Genomic DNA, 26067 nt, shown 5'->3' on the forward strand with positions numbered 1-26067 from the left:
CAAGGATGTTTCCCCTCAGAGGGAAATGTGGAACTGCAGAGACAGTTTAAAAGGAAGGGTTGAAGACAGAGATGAGAAATCGCTTCGCTCAGAGGTCCAGTAGCCTGTGCAATTCTCTCCTTCAGTGAGCAATGGAAGCTGGCTCATTGAGTTTATATATTTTAACAACACCAGGTTACGCTTACTGTGTTTACCCCAGTCCAACTCCGGCATCTCCACATCATTGGGTATATTCAGGGCTGTGTTATGCACCATTTTTACCGACAAGGGAGTGGTGGGTTGGGGAGGTTGGGGCTGGAGGAACATTGAGTGAAGGCAATGATCAGATGAAGCACTGAATGGCAGAGCAGCCTCGATGGGTGGAATGGCCTGACACATGCGCACTGATTCACATTGCCACCTACAGAAGGGCGGCAGTCGGCCCAGGCCCAACACGACCAGCTGCGGCTCCATTTGGTACAAACGGGGGGACCGGGATGTTCTTTCCCGGGATTTGAACAACGTGTTTCCGAAGCCTCTCCAACCGCCACATTCACCGCGCGCCGCTCTTCACCTCCTATTGACCCGGGATCCGAGTTCAAACCGGCTGTCGCCATTACCCGCACTGCGCATGCCCGAAACTCCGCCCCTCATTCAGTCTGATTGGTTGGAGGACCAGCCGGTCCCGCTCGGTCCTCCAGCCCCGCCCCTCATTCACTCTGATTGGTCCGGAGCTGCCGTCAATCTGTTCCCGGGCCCAGCGAGCTGGAGCATGCGCAGTGTCGATTCTGGATGGGGTCAGTTTGGTTGGAAACTGGCAACGGGTCAGATTCAGAAACGAGGTGAGCGGGAAACACTGGAGCCGGCGGGTAGTGTGGGAGGCTAAATAAACACACGGTGTAGGCCCAGAACCGTCAACGAAAAACCATCGGCCTTCCATTTGCCACACAGGAGCCGTCGTTTTGTTTCTTCTGTGGTTGAAGGCTCGGGTTAGCGCCGCCATCTTTATAGGGGGCAACATTCTGCAATGCGCATGCGCCATCTTGATAATGGGCCATGTACTGCAGTGCGCAGGCGCGGCCATTGTGGCTGGACTCTGGGGAGGATTCCCAGTCTCTGACCTGCTCTTGTTTTAAGAAGTCTCACACCTGGTTAAAGTCCAACAGGTTTATTTGGTAGCAAAAGCCACAAGCTTTCGGAGCGCTGCTCCTTCATCAGGTGGGTGGGAGTTCTGTTCACAAACAGGGCACAAAGACACAAACTCAATTAACAGAATAATGGTTGGAATGCGAGTCTTTTCAGGTAATCAAGTCTTAAAGGTACAGACAAGATCTGGAAAAGCCCAGATTTCATCCCTGGCCCAGGCCTGCGTCAGGCCCATCGACACGGCGAGTGAGGGGCTGGATCTGGAAAAGTCCAGGCTTCATCCCTGGCCCAGGCCTGCATCAGGCCCACTGATGTGGGGAGTGGTGGGGGGGAGGGGGCAGGGGCTGGATCTGGAAAAGCCCAGGCTTCATCCCTGGCCCAGGCCTGCGTCAGGCCCACCGACACGGGGAGTGAGGGGGTCAGGGGCTGGATCTGGGAAATCTCAGGCTTCATCCCTGGCCCAGCGCTGGGCTTAACCTGAACTCATGGCTGCAGCCAGCGTGCAGGTGGGGCAGCCAGTTTGAGCCGAGGGGGAGGATCAGTAAGTTTGTGGATGACACATGGAAGAGTAGGGGGGTTTTAGTTCAGTCGGGCAGCATGGTCGGTGCAGGCTTGGAGGCCCGAAGGGCCTGTTCCTGTGCTGTAATTTTCTTTGTTCTTTGACACAGATTGGCTGGGTGGTTAACAGTGAGACGGAGTGTCCTGGGTTACAGGAAGATATAGACAGAACGGTCAAACGGGCAGATAAGTGACAGATGGAATTTAGCTCTGAAAAGTGTGAGGTGATACACTTGAAAGGAGTAATTTGACAAGTCATAGAGGTTTGCAGCATGGAAGCAGGTCCTTCGGCCCGGTTTGTCCATGCCGCCCTTTTTTTTGGACCCCGTAGCTGGTCCCAGTTGCCCGCATTTGGCCCTCTATACCCACCTTACCCATCGGTTTAAGAAATAAGGAGAGGCTGGATAGACTGGGACCTTTTTCTCTGGAGCGTAGGAGGCTGAGGGGTAAACTTATAGAGGTCTATAAAATAATGAGGGGCACAGATCAGCTAGATACTCAATATCTTTTCCCAAAGGAAAAGGACTAAAAAGGACATGGCTGGTATGAGTGGGAGGCCAGTATACTGCATTCGGTGTGGGATGTGGGGGTTCCTGGAGACGACTTGCCTCCCGGAAGTCCATATCTGTGCCAGATGTGTGGAACTGCAACTCCTGAAGGATCGTGTAAGGGAGCTGGAGCTGAGGCTCGATGAACTCAGTTTAGTTAGGGAAAATGAGAGATTAATAGATAGAAGTTATAGTCAGGTAGTGACACCAGGGTCTCGGAAGGAAGACACGTGGGTCACGGTTAGGAGGGGTAATAGTCAGAAGGGTGATGTGCCAGAAAGTACCCCAGTAGCAGTCTCCCATAAAAGAAAGGGATGGGCAACAGATGGGAGAAGGGAAGGGAGTGAGCAGTCTGTGGAGGGATCCCCTGTGGTTGTCCCCCTCCAAAATAGGTATATTGTTTTGGATTCTGTGGAGGGGGATGACCCTCCAGGGGTAAGCCACGAGGACCAGATCGCCTCCACGGAGACAGGCTCAGGGGTCTGGAAGGGAAAGAAGGGGTTTAGGAGAGCGATAGTTGTGGGGGACGCAATGGTTAGAGGCACGGACAGGCGGTTCTGTGGGAGTGAACGAGAATCCAGGATGGTAGTCTGCCTCCCTGGTGCCGGGGTACTGGATGTCTCCGAGAGGGTAGGAAGCATATTTAAAAAGGAAGGTAGTCAAACCCATGTGATTGTACACATTGGTGAAAATGATGTAGGTAGGAAGAGCAGGGGGGTCATACGAGAGAAATTCAGGGAGTTGGGTGCTAGGCTAAAAAGTAAGGCCTCCAGGGTGGCAATCTCTGGACTGCTCCCGGTGTCTAGTGCAAGTGAGGCTCGGAACAGGGAGATTCTACAGTTGAACGCGTGGCTAAAGGCCTGGTGCAAGAGGGAGGGTTTTAAATTCATAGATAACTGGGAAATCTTCAAGTCAGGATGGCAACTGTTCAGAAAGGATGGGTTACACCTCAACTGGAAGGGAGCAAATATCCTGGCTGGGAGTTTTGCTGGAGTGTTTCGGCAGGATTTAAACTAGTGTGGCAGGGGGGTGGGGAACAAAACAGTAGGTCAGTAAATACTGAGGCTGGGGTCGAGTTTGAGTCTGTGGTGAAGTTTGAGTCTGTGTGTGAAGTTTGAGTCTGTGTGTGAAGTTTGAGTCTGTGTGTGAAGTTTGAGTCTGTGGTGAAGTTTGAGTCTGTGTGTGAAGTTTGAGTCTGTGGTAAAGTTTGAGTCTGTGTGTGAAGTTTGAGTCTGTGTGTGAAGTTGGAGTCTGTGTGTGAAGTTTGAGTCTGTGGTGAAGTTTGAGTCTGTGTGTGAAGTTTGAGTCTGTGAGTGAAGTTTGAGTCTGTGGTGAAGTTTGAGTCTGTGTGTGAAGTTTGAGTCTGTGTGTGAAGTTTGAGTCTGTGTGTGAAGTTTGAGTCTGTGTGTGAAGTTTGAGTCTGTGTGTGAGGTTTGAGTCTGTGGTGAAGTTTGAGTCTGTGGTGAAGTTTGAGTCTGTGTGTGAAGTTTGAGTCTGTGTGAAGTTTGAGTCTGTGATGAAGTTTGAGTCTGTGTGTGAAGTTTGAGTCTGTGGTGAAGTTTGAGTCTGTGTGTGAAGTTTGAGTCTGTGGTGAAGTTTGAGTCTGTGGTGAAGCTACAAACAGAAGCTGTTCTGTTTCAAATCAAACTGCGGGACTTGGAAGAAAATGATGAGAAGAGATTTTGCAAAGTCCCCTCCCCCACTCCCTCAGCTGGCAGCCCAGCACGCAGGCGCAGAGTGCGCTGCTGAGCCGAGCTGCCCGGAGCAGGCGCAGAGAGCGCTGTTGAGCCGAGCTGTCCGGAGCAGGCGCAGAGAGCGCTGCTGAGCCGAGCTGTCCGGAGCAGGCGCAGTGCGGCTGCAGCCAGCGGCCGCTCTCGATCTCTTTTTGGAGCAGCAGCCGCCGTAGAGAGAGGGGGGAGGGGGAGATCACCGAGCGGCTTCTCGCTCTGGCCGGAGCCGTCAGCCGGTTGCCTGGAAACCTTGGCTGGAGGAGGTGTATGGGGAGGGGAAACAATGGGAGGGGGCGGGGCTCCCGTGTCTGCGCGCCAGGGCCTGCGCACTGGAACTCCAGGACGTCACATCGGAACAGACTTATTCCTATTGGCTAATTCAGGCCAGGTTACATTGTGCCGTCACAATGCGGAAGTTGGCCAATGATTGAAATTTCCTCCTCTGGACAACATCTGGGAGGAAATCAATGTTTCCCCCTTTCCATTTCTTTCCTCATTCTGGGGGAAATTGGGGACTTGCAGCAACTGAAGGGTAAGGAAGTGAATCCAGGGAGGCTGCAGACTCTGGAAAGCTGACAGACGAAGACCGGATTCAGGAACAGGAGTAGGCCCAGGTATATTTTTCTTTCTCTCTCAAAGACATTGACATCCTTTAGCTCCCTCAGTTTGACATTTATTTATCTGGCTAATAGGATAGCTTCTAACCCAATCTTCACAATTAAAGGGGGCGTTTTCCCAGAAGAGGGCTAACATTCAAATGAACAGTAAATTCGGGAGAGACATATGTTTAATGTAGTTATGTGGTCTATATTATATTACTTATGATTCCTTATTTTTTTGTCTTGTAATATATAGTAGTGTATCAACGAAATCTATTTCCAGTGATGCAACATAGAAGGAATCAATTTGGCAACTCAAATCCATGCCAACTCTCTGTTGAGCAATTCAGTCGGTCCCATCCCCCCCATCTATATCCTCATTCCCCTGAGTTTCACGTCACAATGGAATGGATGAGAGTTCCAGATGAGCTGAGATTGGGGTGGAGTCGGGCGATGTCACTGAGGTGGAAATAGCTGGTTTTGATGATGATGTGGATATTGTGGCTGGAACCTCATCTTGGGGTGAAATATCTCACTATGGTTGTGAACAGCCTGGTTCAGCCTCAGACATTTGCCAGGAGGAGAGATAAAGTTGTTGGCGAGGGAGTGGAGTTTGTAGTGGGGACTGAACACAATGGGTTCAGACTTCCCAGTATTTATATGAAATAAATTTCTGTTCTCTTAGTACTGAATGGCAGACAAGTCAGAGTGGTATGTGGCCTAATTCTGCTCCTATGTCTTATGGTCTTATGATGGTGTTCACATCCACCTTGGTCTTTCTAGGTGGTGGAGGTTGAGGGTGTGGGAGATTCTGCCAAAGTTTTCATTGAGTTCTAGATGTATAAAATCCCTCTCCTTCACCCCGGCCACTTCTAGTTCTCTCTCTCTCCACTCACAATGCCGAGAGTCTTATTTAGACCAGGTGACAGATTTCCTTACTTGACGGGCAACTTGGGTTTTTATGACAATCCGTGTCTATGTGGGTTTCCTCCAGGTGCTCTGGTTTCCTCCCACAGTCCAAGATGTGTAGATTAGATGGGTTGGCCATTGCCCCTTAGTGTCCCAAGATGTGTAGGTTAGTGCATTAGCAAAGGTAAATTGCTCTTTAGTGTCCGAAGATATGTAGGTTAGATGGATTAGCCATTGTAAATGTGTGACGGTATGGGGATAGGGTGGGAGAGAGGGCCTGAGTAAGATATTATGTCAGAGATTCGGTGCAGACTCAATGAGTTGAATGGCCTCCTTCTGCACTGTAGGGACTCTATGATAATGTGGGAAAATGTGAAATTGTTCATTTTGGAAGGGAGAACAAGGGAGTATTATTTAAATGGGGGAAAAACCTGTAAAGCTGCAACACAACAGGACTTGGGGTACTTTTGCACAAAACACAGAAATCTAGCACACACGTGCAGTTGGTAATCAGGAAGGCTAATGGAAAGTTGGCCCTTATTTCAAGGGGTTGGAGTATAAGAATAGGGAAATCTTGCTACAACTGTACAAGGTTCTGACGAAACCATATCTGGAGGACTGTGAGTAGTTTTGGTCTCCTTATTTAAGGAAAAATATTATTTCATTGGAGGCAGTTCACAGTAGATTCACGAGGATTATCCCCGTTATGGAGGAATTGTTTTATGAGGAAAGGTTAAACAGTTTGGGACTCTCCTCATTGGAATTTAGAAGAATGAGAAGTGATCTCTTTGAAGGATATCAGATTCTTAAGGGACTTGAGAGGGTAAATGTTGAGTGGACGTTTCCTCTCATGGGAAGTCTAGGACCAGAGGGCACAATCTCAGAATAAAAGGTGCCAATTTAAGATTGAGATCAGGAGGAATTTCTTCTCTGAGGGTTGAGAGTCTTTGGAACTTGCTACAGAGAGCTGTGGGGGCAGAGTTATGTGTATATTTAAGGCCAAGATAGATAGATTTTTGATCAGTATAGAAATCAAGGGTTACGTTACGGGGAAACGGTAGGAAAGTGGATGTGAGGAAAGTCAGATCAGCTATGACCCTGTTGAATGGGTGACATTCAGTCCCTTCTCTGCAGGACATCAGTGAACTAGTTTTTATGACAATCCAGCAGTTTCCACGGTCATTTTTTTTCCTAGTGTCAACCCCACAAATTACCATATTCATTCAGTTCAATTTCACAACCTGTCTTTGTGTTTTTGTGGGTTCTCTCTCACTCTTATTTTTCTGTTTTCAATCAATTTCACAGGGTTTTAGAAGGAGAGGATTTGCAGTGAGGAATCAGGGCAAACAGAATCTAATGACTTAGAGGAGGGGGCTGAAGGGTGGATCAGTAAATTTGCTGATGACTCCAAGATTGGTGGAGTAGTGGATGAGGTGGAGGGCTGTTGTAGGCTGCAAAGAGACATAGATAGGATGCAAAGCTGGGCTGAAAAATGGCAAATGGAGTTTAACCCTGATAAATGTGAGGTGATTCATTTTGGTAGGACTAATTTAAATGTGGATTACAGGGTCAAAGGTAGGGTTCTGAAGACTGTGGAGAAACAGAGAGACCTTGGGGTCCATATCCACAGATCTCTAAAGGTTGCCACTCAAGTGGATAGAGCTGTGAAGAAGGCCTATAGTGTGTTAGCTTTTATTAACAGGGGGTTGGAGTTTAAGAGCCGTGGGGTTATGCAGCAACTGTACAGGACCTTGGTGAGACCACATTTGGAATATTGTGTGCAGTTCAGGTCACCTCACTATAAGAAGGATGTGGAAGCGCTGGAAAGAGTGCAGAGGAGATTTACCAGGATGTTGCCTGGTTTGGAGGGTAGGTCTTATGAGGAAAGGTTGAGGGAGCTAGGGCTGTTCTCTCTGGAGCGGAGGAGGCTGAGGGGAGACTTAATAGAGGTTTATAAAATGATGAAGGGGATAGATAGAGTGAACGTTCAAAGACTATTCCCTTGGGTGGATGGAGCTATTACAAGGGGGCATAACTATAGGGTTCGTGGTGGGAGATACAGGAAGGATATCAGAGATAGGTTCTTTATGCAGCGAGTGGTTGGGGTGTGGAATGGACTGCCTGCAGTGATAGTGGAGTCAGACACTTTAGGAACATTTAAGCGGTTGTTGGATAGGCACATGGAGCACACCAGGATGATAGGGAGTGGGATAGCTTGATCTTGGTTTCAGATAAAGCTCGGCACAACATCGTGGGCCGAAGGGCCTGTTCTGTGCTGTACTGTTCTATGTTCTATGTCAAACATTACATCAGGATCTGACAGAGCTGCTCAGTTAAAGGTAACTTGATTATCATTCGGATTTTAAACATTGAAGAAAAAAATATTGGTCACAGTGGATGAAACTGTTCTCTGTGTGGGCCAGGCTTCAGCTGATTATCCGTCCTCACAAAAGACAAATGTAAATATTTTGGAGAGGCCGAAGGGCCTGTACTGCGCTGTAATGTTCTATGTTGTAAACCGTGGAAAAGTTAAGGCTGTGAGCAGGGATTCAGTTACCTGTCTAAGTGGAAACTCATTGCGCAGTCACACCGGGGGGAGGCCATTCATCTGCTCTGTATGTTGGATGGGATTCACCATCATCCAACCTGGTGGCTCATTGACATATTCATACCGGGGGCAGATGGTGCAAATGCTGCAGAAGTGGGAAGGGATTCACTCAGTCATCCTGCCATATGACACACAAACAAGTTCACACTCTGGAGTGATTTTGTCAATTGCCCAGACTATGAGAAAAGCTGTAAAAGTTCCAGGGAAGTGATATCCCATCAATGTATTCACACTGACGAGAGACTGTTCCGGTGCTCTCACTTTGGGGACTGAGTTCAGATAATTATTTCACCTCACAGTACATCAGCAAATTCACATTGCGAGAGGTTATTCCTCTGCTCTGACTCAGTTGAAAAATTTACAAGTAAATCACTATTTGTTATGGATCAAAGAAAGATACCTTATTAGAAGAGTAAGAGTTACAAGCTAAAACAAGCTAAGTTCCAGAATATTAAACATCCAGTCCAGTTACAGAGATTGTAAACATCAACAGAAACAAACCCAAACTATCAGAATGAACAGAGTTCAGTCTTGGATGTCATTAACAGCAGCAGAATCCAATCCCAGTAATCACTGCTGAACTTGCCGGTGTGTCAGCCGATTGGATGATCGATTGTATCTTTCTCACATGTGGAGCAGGAGTCTGGTCTCTCCCCAGTCTGAACTCGCTGGTGTGTATCTTGGAGGTGATGGTTTTCCCAGGCACCGGCTGCTCTTGTCTTTCCAGTGGGTGGAGTTATGGGTTTGGGAGATTCTTTCGAAATTCAAATTCAGTTACGGATCTATGAAGTTCATCTCTTTTACCCTCTCCTTCGCCTCTCTCTCTCCTCCCATAGAAGCCAGAGTCTTGTGTATGCCCCGACTGGTTGGCAGGTTCCCTTCCCTAAAGAACATTCGTGAACCAGTTGGGTTTTTATGAGATGCCAGCAGTTTTCAGGGTCACCTTTTCCTAGCGCTGGCCCCACAAATTACAAGATTAATTTAGCTCAATTTCACAACCTGCCTTTGTGTTTTTCTGGGTTCTCTTTTATATTTCCTTGATTCTGTCTTAAATTCATTTTACAGAATATTTGAAATGTTCACGATCAGGAAAGTCAAACCAAACATCACATCAAAATCTGACAGAGTCACTCGATTCATCAGGACTTGAATATCATCGGCCTTTGAACATGGAAGCAAAAAGCACCGTTCACACCAGGGAGAAACGGTGGAAATGTGTGGACTGTGGGAAGGGATTCAGATCCCCATCTGAGCTGGAAATCCATCGACGCAGACACACCGGGGAGAGGCCGTTCATTTGTTCCGTATGTGGGAAGAGATTCGCTCAGTTCATCTGCCTTCAGCTGCATGAGCGACTCCACACCGGGGAGAGGCCGTTCACCTGCTCGGTGTGTGGAAACGGATTCACTCGCTCATCCCACCTGCTGAAACACCAGCAAGTTCACACTGACAAGAGAGAGTTTCAGTGCTCCAATTGTGAGAAGAGCTTTAAAAGCCCACACGGACTGAGGGAACACCAGCGCATTCACACCGAGTACACACTGTTCAGCTGCTCACAGTGTGGGAAGAGTTTCAGGACAGCAACCCACCTTCAGACACACCAACGAGTTCACACTGACAAGAGACCTTTTAAATGTCCAGAGTGTGGGAAGTGCTTTAAAAGTTCTGGTGAACTGATGTCCCATCAGCTTGTTCACACTGAGGAGAGACCGTTCAAGTGTTCTCACTGTGGGACTGGGTTCAGGCGATCATCTCATCTCACTGTACACCAGCGAATTCACACTGGGGAGAAGCCATTCATCTGCTCCAAGTGTGGGAAGGGATTCAGTCAGTCCTCCAACCTGCTGACACACCAACAAATTCACACTGAGGTGAGGCCGTTCACCTGCTCCGAGTGTGGAAAGGGATTTGCACGATCATCCCACCTGCTGACACACCAGCACATTCACACTGGGGAGAGGCCGTTCACCTGCTCCGAGTGCGGGAAGAGATTTACCGAATCATCCAATCTGGTGAAACATCAGCGAGTTCACAGATGACGGTTCTGCTCTGATTCTGCTGTTGTTCATCAGATTCAGGACTGAACCTTGTTCATTCTGACATTGGGGAAGTGTTGATGATGTTGCTGCAAAGTACAGTAACTGGGCTGGAGTCGACAGAATTTGCATTCATATAGCACCTTTCACAACCTCAGGACATCTCTGTGTACAGTCAGCTTCCACAAACAGCAATGTGATGAGGGGCAGTGACCTGTTTTCAGTGAGATTGGGTGAGGGGTAATATTGGTCTCAGCGGGGTAAACCACATCAACAATGTGATAATGAGCAGTGTTCTGTTTGCAGTGAGATTGGGTGAGGGGTAATATTGGTCTCAGCGGGGTAAACCACATCAACAATGTGATAATGAGCAGTGTTCTGTTTGCAGTGAGATTGGGTGAGGGGTAATATTGGTCTCAGCGGGGTAAACCACACCAACGTGATAATAAGCAGTGTTCTGTTTTTAGGGAGATTGGGTGAGGGGTAAATTGGTCTCAGCAGGGTGAGCTCCCTGCTCTGCTTCCAAATAGAAGCCGTGTGATCTTTCACTCTGCCTGAGAGAGCAGACGGGACCCTCGGGTTAACATCCTCATATTAGTGAAGTGAAGAACCTTCATTCTGAGACAATTGAAGAATCAGCACTTAATCAATAGATGTACTTGTCAGACTGGTAATATAACCTGTAACACAAAGTTTGTAATGTTTTATTATAATAAGTAATATGATTTTACGTACACTGGTCATAAATCATGAGAACTGTCACATTATGTTTTCCAGCCAATCTCGAAAGATAAGGTAGAGCTCACAAAACATTTATGGCTTTGACAAGTTACATTAAGTTGGGAATAAATGGGACCTTACCCAAGCTGCCTCATTTATTCAGGAGACCTTTGTACTCAGACATCAGGAGATGCTCGGAGGTGTCAGGGGCCAATCAGACAATTAAGTTAATCAATTATCATTCAACACTGAGGCTAATTTGAGTTAAGCAAATGTGAGTTGAAGGGGTTAAAATAAAGGTTTTGAGTGGCCAATCTGTTAACATGTCCTTGTCTGATGATCATTTCATGTCTTTGGCCTGATCAACCGAGGAAAGTTGTGAGAAGTCTGTTTCATTGTTAAAGATGAGCTTTCTCCTCCTCCTGTCAATCACTGATTCAAACTTTGCTTTTTATCTTTCTAACTTGTTACCTTTTTACCTTCTTAATGGTTAATAAATCTTCTGAATTTACCAATTAGAATGTTCATTCTGGCCAGAGAGTTAAATATTGTAGATTTAATTTAAAATTGGGGATTTATTGCAAACAACTTCTACCTGATAAATCAACTCCAAAGTGCAAATGCTGCCTGGATTTGGTGTCTTGGTGTAAGTGGTCCCTGGATTTGGTTTCTCAGTACATGTGGGCCCCGCACTGCTTTCAACCCAACTGTCTGTCTCAGATCTTTCATTGATTTCAATTTAATGGAAACTGGGGATTGGGACCTGTCAACATTTGAAATATATTTACAAATGTTTGGAGGGTTTCTTACAGTTGGGACCTTTCTCTGTTCTGTCCACTCAAGATGTTGGGTAACAGACTTTCTCCTGTGAATATCCAGCTGGAGTTTTGGGCCCTGATGTGTTTCCTTGTTCATCTTGTTGACTCTAAATATTGAATCTTGTGGTTTCATACATCAGATAATCAAACTCCCAACACCAGATTGTCTTTAACTGACTTTATTACAGCACTGCAATAGTAGACAGAGTATAGTTACTTGTTCTACAGAACAGAGGTAATACCCTAGATTCAGAGCTCTCTATCCTGAGCAAGCTATTCAGTTGTGTCAAATTGCTACAGAAGAGTCAATGATAAAACCAGACTGACCGCCCCGCATTGACCTAGGTTCCAGAAATGATAAACGCACACTGTTCCCAAGTTAATCCTGCAAAGAATTCCTGGCTAACAATTGGTGGCTTGTGCCAAAGTTGGCAGAGATTTTCTGAAAGACGTGGGTTCACCTCAACTTAAATGTAAAACTTAAAGTCAATTACAATTGTTGGGTTTAGTTGGGAGAGCTGATCTAAAAGGGACTTTCATTTACAACCAGCTACAGGACCATACTGGGTGCAAATATTGTTCCAAGCTTTACAGAATTTATTAAGTTAATCACGTAAGTACAAAATGCAAAACTTAACAAAGGCAGTGGAAGCAGTCAGTTCACTTTGTAACGCTGGCTCACAACTTCCAGCCGACTGAGGCGCTGTTTCTTGTTCTGTTGACGTCGTCTATCTTCTTCCTGCTCAGCTTCTCTGAGGTGTGAACTGGGCAGCTGAAAGCTGATGGTTATTAACCCTTTCTAGACACAGCCCCTGTGCACGATCAATGGTGTTCCTGAACTCTGGTTCACCATGATCAGTCCCTGACTTATTTAGGTGGTGTGTAATCAGTTTCTGATTGGTTTCTTAATGGTGATGGTCATCTACTGACCATTTCCTGCAATCTCCCGACTGGCCCTCTAATGTGTCAGTTACTTACGGAGTTTGCCCCACATTATAGCCTTTTCTGTGATTTCATTAAATTGTATGGCTTCGTACTGAGATAACGGGGGGCCTAAAGACATCTTCTTTGTCACTTAATTGAGAAAAGCAAGTTTATGGTGTCAAATCCTAATGGTTAACATTTGGGTTCATTGTCTCAAATGTCTCATTGATGTGTCGAACTTTTAGAGTTCTCATTGGGGCAGGTGACTATCAGTATATTTTGGTTAAAGAAAGTGCTTGCTGGTTTTTGTAGTGGTTGCCAGAGCTTGGAACACAGTTAATTAAAAGGACACAAAGTGACACACAGACTTAAACTAATACAGAAATTACAAAGTTACTTCAGATCTGAAATCCAAAGAAAGTGGGCATCAAATCAGTGTGTAAAAGGTGAGAGAGCAGGAAACACAAATACAGTATGATACATTCAATTGATAAATGTTCAAAACTAATGAGTCAGAATAACTACTGTGTGATGAAAACTAAACTGAAACCTTTAATTTTTCAAACCAATGATGGTTATATAGTCTGAAGGAAAGTGATTGCTTCTTTTAAGATATTACAAGTTAAAAGGATACATTAATTTACGACAGTGCTGAAGGTTTGAAACTTCACAGCTGGTTTCTTCACACAATATGGCCTCTAACTCAAGTATAACTGTTATTGTCAATGCTGAGGAATTAACAGTTCCAGACCTCAGCTCATCCAGAGTTGATGGGATCCACAGGACTCTGTAATTAATGTATAAAAGTGTAGCTTTACACCGGCCTAGGGTCATGTGATGTATTTCACTTGTCAAATGAGAATGCAGTTACAGACAAAGCCAGTTACATGATACTAATATATTATAATTAAGCAGAATATCGTATCAGGTTAATTGATTAATAAACTTCAATTACTTGATCATTACGCATAACTAAGCTACAAACTATTAACATGACCGTTCCTACAGTCAAACAGTCCAGTCAAGCAACAGGCTGACACAGTCATACTTTGAATCATATCTTACTGCCAATGTCTCACAGGAACAAGGAGCAGGATTCGGCTATTTGGTCCCTTGAGTCTGCTCCACCATTTAATCAGATCAGGGCTGATCTGATAGTAACCTTAAATCTGCATCCTGCCTACCCCCAATAATCTATCACCCACTTGCTTGCCAAGAATCTATCGACATCTGCCTTAAAAATATTCAAAGACTCTGCTTCCACCGCCTTTTCAGAAGAGCGTTCCAGAGGTTCACGACCCTCTGAAAGAAAATATTTCACTTCATCTCCGTTTTAAATGTGTGAACCCTTATTTTTAAACAGGGACCTCTAGCTCTAGATTCTCACACAAGAGGAAACATCCTTTCCACATCAACCTGTCAAGACCCTTCAGGATCTTCTATGTTTCGATCAAATTTATCTTACTCTTCTAAACTCCAGCAGACACAAACCTAGCCTGTCCAAGCTTTACCCATAATCCACACATTTCTGGCATTAGTCTGGTCAATCGACTGCTTCCAATGTATTTACATCCTTGCTTAAACAAGATGACCAATACTGTACACTGTACTCCAGATGTGGTCTCACTGGTGCTCTGGATAACTCAAGCATAACCTCCATATTTATGCAATCAATTCCCCTCACAAATGATAGCTTTCCTAATTACTTGCTTTACCTGCTTACTAGCTTTTTGTGATTCATGCAAAGAACAGCACAGGAACAGGCCCTTCGGCCAACGCTGATCACACTGTCCTCTCGAGACCAACCACTTATATCCCTCTATTCCCCATCTGTTCATGTGTCTATCCAGATAAGTCTTAAATGTCACTAACGTATCTGCCTCAATCACCTCACTTGGCAGTGCATTCCAGGCCCCCACCACCCTCTGTGTAAAAAACCTTCCCCCGCACATCTCCACTGAACCTTTCCCCCTTATCTTGAACTTGTGCCGCCTTGTAATTGTCATTTCTGCCCTGGCAAAAAGCTCCCAACTGTTCACCCTATCCACACCCCTCATAATTTTATAAACGTCTATCAGGTCACGCCTCCGCCTCCGTCTTTCCAGGGAGAACAATCCCAGTTTATTCAATCTCTAGGACACCCAGATCCCTCTGCATCTCAGAGCTCTACAATCTCTCACCATTTAGATAATCTGCTTCCCTTTTATTCTTCCTGCCAAAATGTTCTGTCCTACCAGCAGTTCAGACCTGAGTAGGGGGAGCAGCACAGAGGTGTACAGTGCAAGGAAGTCATCCTGGGAGTCCTCAACTTGAAATTCTTTTTTATTCATTCGTGGGAAATGGGCATTGCTGGGTGGCCAGCATTTATGGTCCAGTCCTTGTTGCCCTTGAACTGAGTGACTTGCGAGGCCATTTCAGAGGGAGTCACATGTAGGCCAGACAGGGTAAGGAGAGCAGATTTCCTTCCCTGAAGGGCATTAGTGAACCAGATGGGTTTTTTTTACGATAATCAACAATGGTTTTATGGTCATCAATAAATTCTTAATTCCAGATTTTTTTATTGAATTCAAATTCCACCAACTGATGTGGCAGGATTCGAAACCCGGTCCCCAAATCATTAGCTGAGTTTCTGGATTAACAGTTCAGCAATAATACCACCAGTCATCACCTCCCCTAGTTCAACATGGAGTGTAGGAGAACAAGTCAGGAGCAGCACTGGGCACCCTAAAACTGAGATTCCAACCTGGTTACTCTGTAACATGGGACTATAAGCATGCTAAACAGCAGAGGCAGCATGTTCCAGGCAGGACCAAGCGATCCCACAAACAACGGATCAGATCAAAGCTGCAGTCCCCCCACATCCAGTCCTGAATGGTGGTGGACAAGAGAAAGCTCCACAAACACCACCATCCTCAATGACTGGGGAAAGAAGTGGATCAGTGCAAACAACTGTGATTTGTGTTTGGTGATCGCGGATGTGTTACTGATGCCTTCCATGGATTCCAAGGCCAGGAAAGACACTCTGGAAGGTATGGGGAGCTGGGACTTGTCCAGGAGAGTAACAAGGTATGAAAACTGAAATAATCTAGAACTAGGAAGGAGAAAAGGCCACAAAAATGCAGCAATTGGTAACAAGACATTGATTAATATTTTCTTATCCTGGAGAAATGAAGGTCTCAGCTTTGTGTCTTAAACAATATTAGTTAATTTGACATTTATCCAGAGTAATAAACCCCAGCCCAGTTATAGCAATCACTAACATCAGCAAAAACACACCCCAACTGTCAGAATGAACATTGTTCAGTCCTGGATGTGAATAACAGCAGAATCCAATTCCTCCAGACACTTGTCAATTTGCTGGTGTGTTAGAAGATGGGTTGACTGAGTGAATCCCATCTCACACTCAGAGAAGGTGAACAGTCTCTCTCCATTGTGAGTGCGTTGGTGTCTCAGCAGGTGGGGTGAGTGAGAAAATCCCTTCCCACACTCAGAGCAAGTGAATGGTTTCTCCCCGGTGTGAATGTGCTGGTGTGTTTGCAGGTTGGATGAACGAGTGAATCCCTTTCCACAGTCAGAGCAGGTGAACGGTCTCTCCCCGGAGTGAACTTGCTGGTGTCTCAGCAGAACACTTGAGGTCTTAAAGCTCTTCTCACATTCAGAACATTTGAAAGGTTTCTTATCCGAGTGAACAAGTTGGTGTGATCTGAGACTGGTTAAATAAATGAATCCTTTTCCACACAAGGAGCAGGCGAACGACCTCTCCCCAGTGTGAACTCGCTGGTGTTTCTGGAGGCTGGATAACAGAGTGAATCCCTTCCCACACACTGTACATCTGAATGGCCTCTCCCCATTGTGAACTCGCTGGTGTATCAGCAGATCACTTGTGGTTTTATAACTCTTCTCACATTCGGAACATTTGAAAGGTCTGTTATCAGTGTGAACCAGTCGGTGTGTAGCGAGGTGGGATGATCGTGTGAATCCCTTCCCACACACACAGCAGATGAATGGCCTCTCCCCAGTGTGAGTGCGTTCGTGTTCAATGAGGTTCTGTGATCGTTTAAACAGCTTCCCACAATGAGAGCAACTGAACTGTCTTGCAATGTGAACAATCTGGTGCTTGACCAGGTCCTCAGAGCTTTTAGAGTTGTTATCGCTGTCAGAGTGGCTAAAAAGCCTCTCTTCAATGTGAACTTGCTGGTGGGTCAGCAGGTGGGATGACTGAATGAATCCCTTCCCGCATACGGAGCAGGTGAATGGTCTCTCCCCAGTGTGACTGCGGCGATGTATTTCCAGCAGCGATGGGTAACTGAATCCCTTCCCACAGTCCCCACATTTCCATGGTTTCTCCATAGTGTAGGTGTCCTTGTGTCCCTCTAGGTTAAACAATCTGTTCAAGCCTTGTCCACATAAAGAACTTGTGTATTATTTCTCAGTAAGGGAATCAAGGGTCATGGGGATAAGGCAGGAAAGTGGAGTTCAGGATTATATCAGATCAGTGAATAGTGGAGCAGACTCAATGGGCCCAACTCTGCGCCAAGATCTTCTCATCCTTTGGCTCTCTGCTGTGAATAATGACACTTTTTTAAAATCAGGCTGTGTAACTGGTTAAAGCTCTTTCCACAGTCAGTTCACTGGAACACTCTCACTTGGGTGTGTGTGTGTCTCGGTGCTTTTCCAGTCACACTGATGTTTGAAATCTTTCCTCACCGCCAAAACAGAAAAACATTTCTCCTTCCACATTTAAAGGTCAATGATATTCAGGTTCTGATGAACTGAGTGACTCTATCAGCTCTTGATGTGATGTTTGGTTTCAGTTTCCAATCTGCAATTCATCGCCCTTGTGGACCTTGTAAAAGACATTGACAGAGTCAGTATCATTGTCAGCACAGGATAAAAAGTCATAACAGACAATTCTCATTTCCATGGAATATTCTTTTCTCTCTTGTTTCCGCAATCTTGTGGTCCAATCAAACTTCCATCTCAACTAAACCAGAACTTTGTTTCCAGTGTCTATGAGACACTCTGTACCCTGAGTTGTGGGAGGTATCGAGTGTTCCAGTCGACACTGCACGGTTCTTCTCCAGGACCACGCGAGCATGGACAAGACCGTGGGAGAGAGGCCAACAACCTAGTTACCCCATGCTGATCTACAAATCACTGTTTTAACCAGCCCCAAGAGAGCAGGTCCAGGAAAAGGTCCTCTGACCTCCCAAGCCTCCTCCACATGGGAAGCCAATGATTAGGAGCATGGGGCAGAATAGAAGTGTAACTAAAAGTGGAGAAGCAGCTCCTTCAGGGACTGCAACCTCTCACACTGAATATGTACATGGTTCATGGACTCCTGCAAACATCAGCTGCAGGCTGGGAGCGGGTGAAACTGTTTAGACACCTGTTGCCCAGTTTGCTGGGAGGCACAGTGACACAGTGGTTAGACCTGGCTTCAGTTCCCGGATTGGGTCACTGTCTGTGTAGAGTTTGCAGATTATCCCTGTGTCTGTGTGGCTTTCCTTCAGGTGCTCAGGTTTCCTCCCACAGTCTGAAAGATGTGCTGGTTAGGTGCACTGGCCATGCTAAATTCTCTCTCAGTGGACCCGAACAGGCGCCGGAGTGTGGCGACGAGGGGATTTTCACAGTAACTTCATTGTCGTGTCAATATAAACCTACTTCTGACACGAATTGATCTTTCTCTACAGATTCATTATCCTGTCAATGTAAACCTACTTCTGACACGAAAGATCAATGTTAACTCTAATGTGCTGGAAACTAGGACCCGGTGGGAACTGTAAAATCTCAGCCCCGCCCTCACTATTGCGCAACGAAGACCCTGGCGCATGCGCCTCTCGCTGATCCAAGATAGCGGCCGTTAACCTGGACTTGGGCCTCCGGGCGGAAAAAGATCCGGAGCTGCAAACACGGAAGCACAGAGTCTCAATCGGGGTTTGAGGCGTCCACCAGGTGTTTAGAAACTCTCCCTATCCAGAGCCGGCTCCATCGCTCCCTCAGAGTTTCCGCTTCCTTCCCCGTGGCAAAGAGACAAAAAGAGAGACTCACCCCATCGCCATAACTGACGGTGCGCATGCGCCAGATCTGGTAATTCTGCGCCTGTGCGGTGCCTTCCTCAGGTGTAAATAGGGGACATTCACCACCGCGGCGAATGCTGGGTAAACCCTCCGTCATTGAAAGTCGTTATTGTTGACTGGTGATCTTTTTGCTGTGATGTGGAGATTGGGAGGAGGGTCGGAAAAGCTGTGCACAGATCCTTCATTCATCAGAAAGAACAGAAGTGGGAACTGGTGGATAATTTTGATTTATTATTGTCACGTTATGGTTTACAGTGAAAATTATTATTTCTTGTGAACTGTACAGACAAAGCATTCCATTCATAGAGCAGATAGGAGAGAAGGAAAGAAAAGGGTGCAGAATGTAGTGTTACAGTCATATCTAGGGTGTAGCAAAAGATCAACTTAATATAAGGCAGCTCCATTCAAAATTCTGATGGCAGTAGGGATTAAGCTGTTTTTGAGTCAGTTGGTACCTGATCTCAGACTTTTGTATCCTTTTTCCCAATGGAAGAAGGTGGAAGAGAGTATGTCTGGAAACATAGAAACCCTACAGTGCAGAAGGAGGCCATTCGACCCATCGAGTCTGCACCGACCACAATCCCACCCAGGCCCTACCCCCACATATTTACCCGCTAATCCCTCTAACCTACGCATCCCAGGACTCGAAGGGACAATTTTTAACCTGGCCAATCAACCTAACCCGCACATTTGGAGTGTGTGGGGTTCTTATTTGATTTGATTTATTATTGTCACATGTATTAGTGCACAGTGAAAAACATTATTCCTTGTGCACTATACAGACAAAGTATACTGTACATAGGGAAGGAAAGGAGAGAGTGCAGAATGTAGTATTACAGTCACAGTTGGGCTGTAGAGGAAGATCAAATTAATAAGAAGTAGGTCTATTCAAAAGTCTGATGGCAACAGGGAAGAAGGTGTTCTTGAATCGGTTGGTACGTGATCTCAGACTTTTGTACCTTTTTCTTGTCGGAAGAAGGTTGAAGAGAGTATGTCCGGGGTGTGTGACATTCTCGATTATGTTGGCTGCTTTTCCGAGGCAGCGGGAAGTGTAGATGGAGACAATGGATGGGAGGCTAGTTTGTGTAATGGACTGGGCAAATTCCCCAAAGTTTTCCACAAACAACAGCAAAATCCAACCACTTCAGTCAAATATAAACTCAGAAGCTGGTGTGACTGAGTGAAGTATTTATTTGAGTAACTGTCAGGATTGTTTTCTCATGGATATTCCAAGTCATTTTTAAAATTGTTCAATTGATTCTAGTCGTTGGCTAGACTAGCATTTATTGCCCATCCTTAATTGCCCTTGAAAAGGTGGTGGTGAGCTGCCTTCTTGAATCGCTGCAGTCTATGTGGCGTAGGTACATCCACAGTGTTATTAGGGAGGGAATTCCAGGATTTTGATCCAATGACAGTAAAGGAACAGTGACATATTTCCAAGTCAAGATGCTGAGTGGTTTGGAAGGGGACTTCCAGGTGATGGCTTTCCCATCTGTCCACTGTCCTTGTCCTCCTGGATTGCAGTGGTCATTGGTTTTGTTTCCTTGTTTTCCTTTCATCTGTGGAATTTGCTACCCCAAAGTGCGGTGGATGCTGGGCAGTGAGTAATTTAAGGAGGAGTTGGACAGATTTTTAATTGGTTATGGGTTGAAAGGTTATGGGAGAAGGCAGGAAAATGGGGATGAGAAGCATATCAGCCATGATTGAATGGCAGAGCGGACTCAAGGGGCCGAATGGCCTAATTCTGCTCCTATATCTTGTGAACGTATGAACTTGCAGGTTTCATACAGATTTGCAAATAAACAAAAAATTCTTTGGAAGTGGACATTACTGACAAGACCCAGGTATCTGTAATGAATTACTATAATTACTGTAATGAATTTTATTACTATAAAATGTCACACTATTTGTAACTCCCACAGTTGCGTGGACCTGCAGAGTTTCACTGGCTGTCTTGTCTGGAGACAATACACATCTTTTTAGCCTGTCTTGATGCTCTCTCCACTCACATTGTTTTGTCTCTTAAAGACTTGATTAGTTGTAAGTATTCGCACTCCAACCATTATTCATGTAAATTGAGTCTGTGTCTTTATATGCCCTGTTTGTGAACAGAATTCCCACTCACCTGAAGAAGGGGCTAAGAGCTCCGAAAGCTTGTGTGGCTTTTGCTACCAAATAAACCTGTTGGACTTTAACCTGGTGTTGTTAAACTTCTTACTGTGTTTACCCCAGTCCAACGCCGGCATCTCCACATCATGAATTACTATCACAGACTATTACTATCATATGTTACCAATCACCAATTGTCCTTTGTGATGGTGATAGTTGGCCTTCTTCTTGAACCTCTGCAGTCCGTAGGTGCTCCCACAATGCAAGAGTATTAGAATTTTAACCCAGTCACGTTGAAGGGATAGTGATATTTGTCCAAGTCAGGGAGTTGTGTGGTTTTCCCATGTCCCAGCTGCTCTGGTACTTCCAGGTGGAGAAGATTGTGGGTTTAGGAGATTCTGCCAAAATCCTGGTTGAGTTGCTGATGTATAAAGTCTCTCTCCGTCACCCTCCTCCCGACCTCTCCCTCTTAGACCATAAGACATAGGAGCGGAAGTAAGGCCATTCGGCCCATCGAGTCCACTCCACCATTCAATCATGGTTGATTTCAACTCCATTTACCCGCTCTCTCCCCATAGCCCTTAATTCCTCGAGAAATCAAGAATTTATCAATTTCTGTCTTGAAGACGCTCAACGTCTCGGCCTCCACAGCCCTCTGTGGCAATGAATTCCACAGACCCACCACTCTCTGGCTGAAGAAATTTCTCCTCATCTCTGTTCTAAAGTGACTCCCTTTTATTCTAAGGCTGTGCCCCCGCGTCCTAGTCTCCCCTGTTAATGGAAACAACTTCCCTACGTCCATCCTATCTAAGCCGTTCATTATCTTGTAAGTTTCTATCAGATCTCCCCTCAACCTCCTAAACTCCAATGAATATAATCCCACGATCCTCAGACGTTCATCGTATGTCAGGCCTACCATTCCTGGGATCATCCGTGTGAATCTCCGCTGGACCCGCTCCAGTGCCAGTATGTCCTTCCTGAGGTGTGGGGCCCAAAATTGCTCACAGTACTCCAAATGGGGCCTAACCAGTGCTTTATAAAGCCTCAGAAGTACATCCCTGCTTTTGTATTCCAAGCCTCTTGAGATAAATGACAACATTACATTTGCTTTCTTAATTACGGACTCAACCTGCAAGTTTACCTTTAGAGAATCCTGGACTAGGACTCCCAAGTCCCTTTGCACTTTAGCATTATGAATTTTGTCACCGTTTAGAAAATAGTCCATGCCTCTATTCTTTTTTCCAAAGTGTACGACCTCGCACTTGCCCACGTTGAATTTCATCAGCCACTTCTTGGACCACTCTCCTAAACTGTCTAAATCTTTCTGCAGCCTCCCCACCTCCTCAATACTACCTGCCCCTCCACCTATCTTTGTATCATCGGCAAACTTGGCCAGAATGCTCCCAGTCCCGTCATCTAGATCGTTAATATATAAAGAGAACAGCTGTGGCCCCAACACTGAACCCTGCGGGACACCACTTGTCACCGGTTGCCATTCTGAGAAAGAACCTTTTATCCCAACTCTCTGCCTTCTGTCTGACAGCCAATCGTCAATCCATGTTAGTACCTTGCCTCGAATACCATGGGCCCTTATTTTACTCAGCAGTCTCCCGTGAGGCACCTTGTCAAAGGCCTTTTGGAAGTCAAGATAGATAACATCCATTGGCTCTCCTTGGTCTAACCTATTTGTTATCTCTTCAAAGAACTCTAACAGGTTTGTCAGGCACGACCTCCCCTTACTAAATCCATGCTGACTTGTCTTAATCCGACCCTGCACTTCCAAGAATTTAGAAATCTCATCCTTAACGATGGATTCTAGAATTTTGCCAACAACTCTTCACGCATAAAGGCTGGATTCTTGTTGTTGGCTCTGAAGAGGTGGAGGGTTCCTTTCCCTCAGTGCACTGGTAAACAGTTTGAGGCTTTGTCACAATCCAGCAGCTTTCATATCCACTATTTCCCAGTCCCAATCCCACAATTTACCAGATTAGATCAACTCACTTTCACATTTTGTCTTTGTATATTTATGGCTTGTCTCTCATGTTTCCCTCTTTCTGTTTTCAATTCATTTTTCAGGGGATTAGAAGGTGAGGAATTACAGAAAATTGTACATCAAGGATCACATCAAGATCAGACAGAGAGCTTTGATTCATCAGGATCTGAACATCATCGGCCTTTGAACATGGAAGGAAAAAGCACCGTTCACAGAGAGGAGAAACCGTACACGTGTTCTGTGTGTGGACAAGGCTTCAATCGATCATCTGACCTGTCGAGTCACAAGCGCAGTCACACCAGGGAGAGACCGTATAAATGTGGAGACTGTGGGAAAGGATTCAATTATCCAGTTGACCTGAAAAATCACCAACGCACTCACACTGGAGAGAGACCTTTTACCTGCCCTGTGTGTGGGAAGGGATTCACTCAGACAGCTGGCCTGTTGATTCACCAGCGCATTCACAGCAGGGAGAGGCAGTTCACCTGCTCTGAATGTGGAAAAGGATTTACTCAGTCATCGGCCCTGCTGATACATCGGCACATTCACACAGGGGAGAGGCCCTTCACCTGCTCCGTGTGTGGGAAGGGATTCACAGATTTCTCTGCCCTGCAGAGACACCAGCGAGTTCACACCGACAGGAGAGAGAGAGTTTAAATGCACTGAGTGTGGAAAGAGTTTTAAAACTCCACGCACACTGCGGGAGCACCAGTACATTCACACCGGTTCCACACCGTTCAGCTGCTCCCACTGCCAGAAGGGGTTCAGGACATCATTCCACCTTGTGGCACATGAGCGCGTTCACACTGGAGAGAGGCCATTCACCTGCTCTGAATGTGGGAAGGGATTTAACCGATCATCCAACATGCAGAAACACCAACGAGTTCACAGTGAAGAGAGACCGTTTAAATGTCCAGACTGCGGGAAGGGCTATAAAAGTTCTGAGGAACTGCGTCACCATCAACGTATTCACTCTGACGAGAGACCATTCACGTGTTCTCACTGCGGGACTGGCTTCAGGCGATCAGGCGACCTCACTGTACACCAGCGAATTCACACTGGGGAGAGGCCGTTCACCTGCCCTGTGTGTGGGAAGGGATTCACTTGTTTATCCTCTCTCACTTCACACCAACTTGTTCACACAAATGAGAGACCGTTCAGATGTTCTGACTGTGAGAAGAGCTTTAAAAGCAGAAAACTTCTGCTCGCACACCAGCGAAATCACTCTGAGGAGAGATCGTTCACTTGCACTGAGTGTGGGAAAGGATTCACCCGGTCATCCACTCTGCTGAGGCACCAACAAGTTCACAGTGAGGAGAAGCCGTTCACTTGTTCAATGTGTGGAAAGGGATTCATCCAGTCATACAACCTGGTGAGACACCAGCGAGTTCACCAGTGATCACAGGGGTGTGATTCTGCTGTTATTGCTGCTGTTAATTGCATCCCAACTAAATTATGTTTATACTGATAGTTGGAGTTTTTCTGATGTAAATCAACCCTTTTGGACTTGTAGAATACCCCACAGCATCTCCCATTCATGTGTCAATAAATCTTCACGCCTGCAGACCTTGTTTTAAATTTAAATCACTCAGAAACTGTATTGAACTAAGATGAACAATAAACAGATCACAGTCCAATCCCCTGTGTGAATGTGCCGATGTATCAGCAGGCCGATGACTAAAGTCTGTTTTGTAACTTCAGGATAAGGATTTGAAAGCTCTGAATGTTGGTCCTCTCATATGTAGGCTGGAGCTATTTGATAGGATGTTAATAGCTGTAAACTTGTCAGATGTCGAAAGAATTACTATTGGAGTAAACTCGCCCATTTATAACCTCAGACTCTGGTCCCTATTGTAATGAACAAGTAACACAGTGGAATAGCGGGATAAATATGTGGGGCTACGGGGATAGGGCCTGGGTAAGATCTCTGTTGGAGAGTCGGTGCAGACTCGATGGGCCCTGTACCCTTGTGCATTTACCCTGCTAACCCCCCCTAACCTACACATCTTTAGACGCTAACGGATAATTTAACATGGCCAATCCACCTAACCTGCACATCTTTGGAATGTAGGAGGAAACGGAAGCACCCAGAGGAAACTCAGACACAGGGAGAACGTACACAGAAACCCACTGCTCTCAGGCAGCAGTGCTAACCACTGTTCCACCGTGCAGCCCTTCATCTGCTGCTGAATCCCACATCCACACATTACCGCCAGACTTGACAATTTCAACACATTCCTGACTGGTCTCCCACATTCTGTAATTTTGAGATAATCCAAAATGTCCTCATGTCTTGCAGACGCTTCCTCCATCTTCACAACCCCCTCTTCTAATTCTGGACCTCTGTGCAGCCCCTTTGCAATTCCTGCAGCATTGCTGGCCTGCGGACTAATGTATGGTTCAATTCCCATTCCAGCTGAGGTCGGTGTCGGAGCTGTCTCCTCACCCTGCCCAAGAGTGGATGGTAACGGCAGCCTACTACTGACACAAACTGCCAGGAAAACAGCTCTGGATGACACATCAGCAGACATTTGGTGTTCCAAATGCTTGAAAAATGTTAACCTGTGTGAAATTGAGGTGTATTCCAGACTAATTTAAATATAGGATGAGTGTCATTGCTTATTTAGTCACTGCTATAAACAGCGGAATTCTCACTTTGTAAACCTCAGCTTGAAGGAATAAAGTGAATAAATTGGGATATTAACTTTTACCATTATCCATCTGAAGCCAATGGACTCCTTTTTCCCCGTCCTGATGTGACACTGGATCTTCTTAGGTTTGAAGAAGAAACTTAACCTTAGGGCACTGGGTGGTACAGTGACCCAGTGGTTCGCACTGCTGCCTCACAGCGCCAGGGATTTGGATTTGATTCCCAGCTTGGGTCACTGTGTGGAGTTTACACATTTTCCCCGTGTCTGCGTGGGTCTCCTCCGGGTGCTCCGGTTTCCTCCCACAGTCCAAAAGATGTGCTGGTTCGGGTGCATTGGCCATGCTGAATTCTCCCTCAATGTACCCGAACAGGTGCCGGAGTGTGGCGACTCGGGGATTTTCACAGAAACTTCATTACAGTGTGAATGTAAACCTTCTTGTGACACATAAATAAACTTTACTATTGGCCTCAGTACCCGAGACCTGGCAGGATGGCAAGAATGGCCTGGGGCTCCAGTGAGGTGTACTGGAGGGGCCGGAGTGGGCAAGAGGTGACACTGGGAGGAGCAGCAGCTGGGAGGCCTACAGCGACCCCTGGTGGACAGGAGGGGAAACAGCAGCAGTGCAGTCTGCGCAAAAGCTTCCCCAGTTCAGCTGATCA

General features: G+C 46.0%; 3 protein-coding genes across 3 annotated transcripts in view; 2 read left to right on the forward strand and 1 right to left on the reverse strand.

The window, feature by feature from the left end:
* Positions 1–26067, reverse strand: part of LOC144483733 (uncharacterized) — a 103778-nt gene that overhangs the window by 3067 nt on the left and 74644 nt on the right. The window contains 4 exon segments of the mRNA XM_078202272.1: positions 15922–16164; positions 16333–16668; positions 16750–16989; positions 18382–18479. Coding sequence (XP_078058398.1) covers positions 15922–16164; positions 16333–16668; positions 16750–16989; positions 18382–18479 — 917 coding nt within the window.
* LOC144483759 (uncharacterized) lies at positions 4348–11338 on the forward strand. Its single transcript, XM_078202304.1, has 2 exons — positions 4348–4575; positions 9143–11338. Exon 2 carries the CDS (start codon positions 9247–9249, stop codon positions 10114–10116), a length of 870 nt encoding a protein of 289 aa, XP_078058430.1. The 5' UTR covers positions 4348–4575; positions 9143–9246; the 3' UTR covers positions 10117–11338.
* Positions 18409–24505, forward strand: LOC144483774 (uncharacterized). Its single transcript, XM_078202323.1, has 2 exons — positions 18409–18665; positions 22841–24505. Exon 2 carries the CDS (start codon positions 23623–23625, stop codon positions 24154–24156), a length of 534 nt encoding a protein of 177 aa, XP_078058449.1. The 5' UTR covers positions 18409–18665; positions 22841–23622; the 3' UTR covers positions 24157–24505.

This window comes from Mustelus asterias, unplaced genomic scaffold (genome assembly GCF_964213995.1).
Source record: "Mustelus asterias unplaced genomic scaffold, sMusAst1.hap1.1 HAP1_SCAFFOLD_77, whole genome shotgun sequence".
NCBI classification, from domain to species: Eukaryota; Metazoa; Chordata; class Chondrichthyes; order Carcharhiniformes; family Triakidae; genus Mustelus; species Mustelus asterias.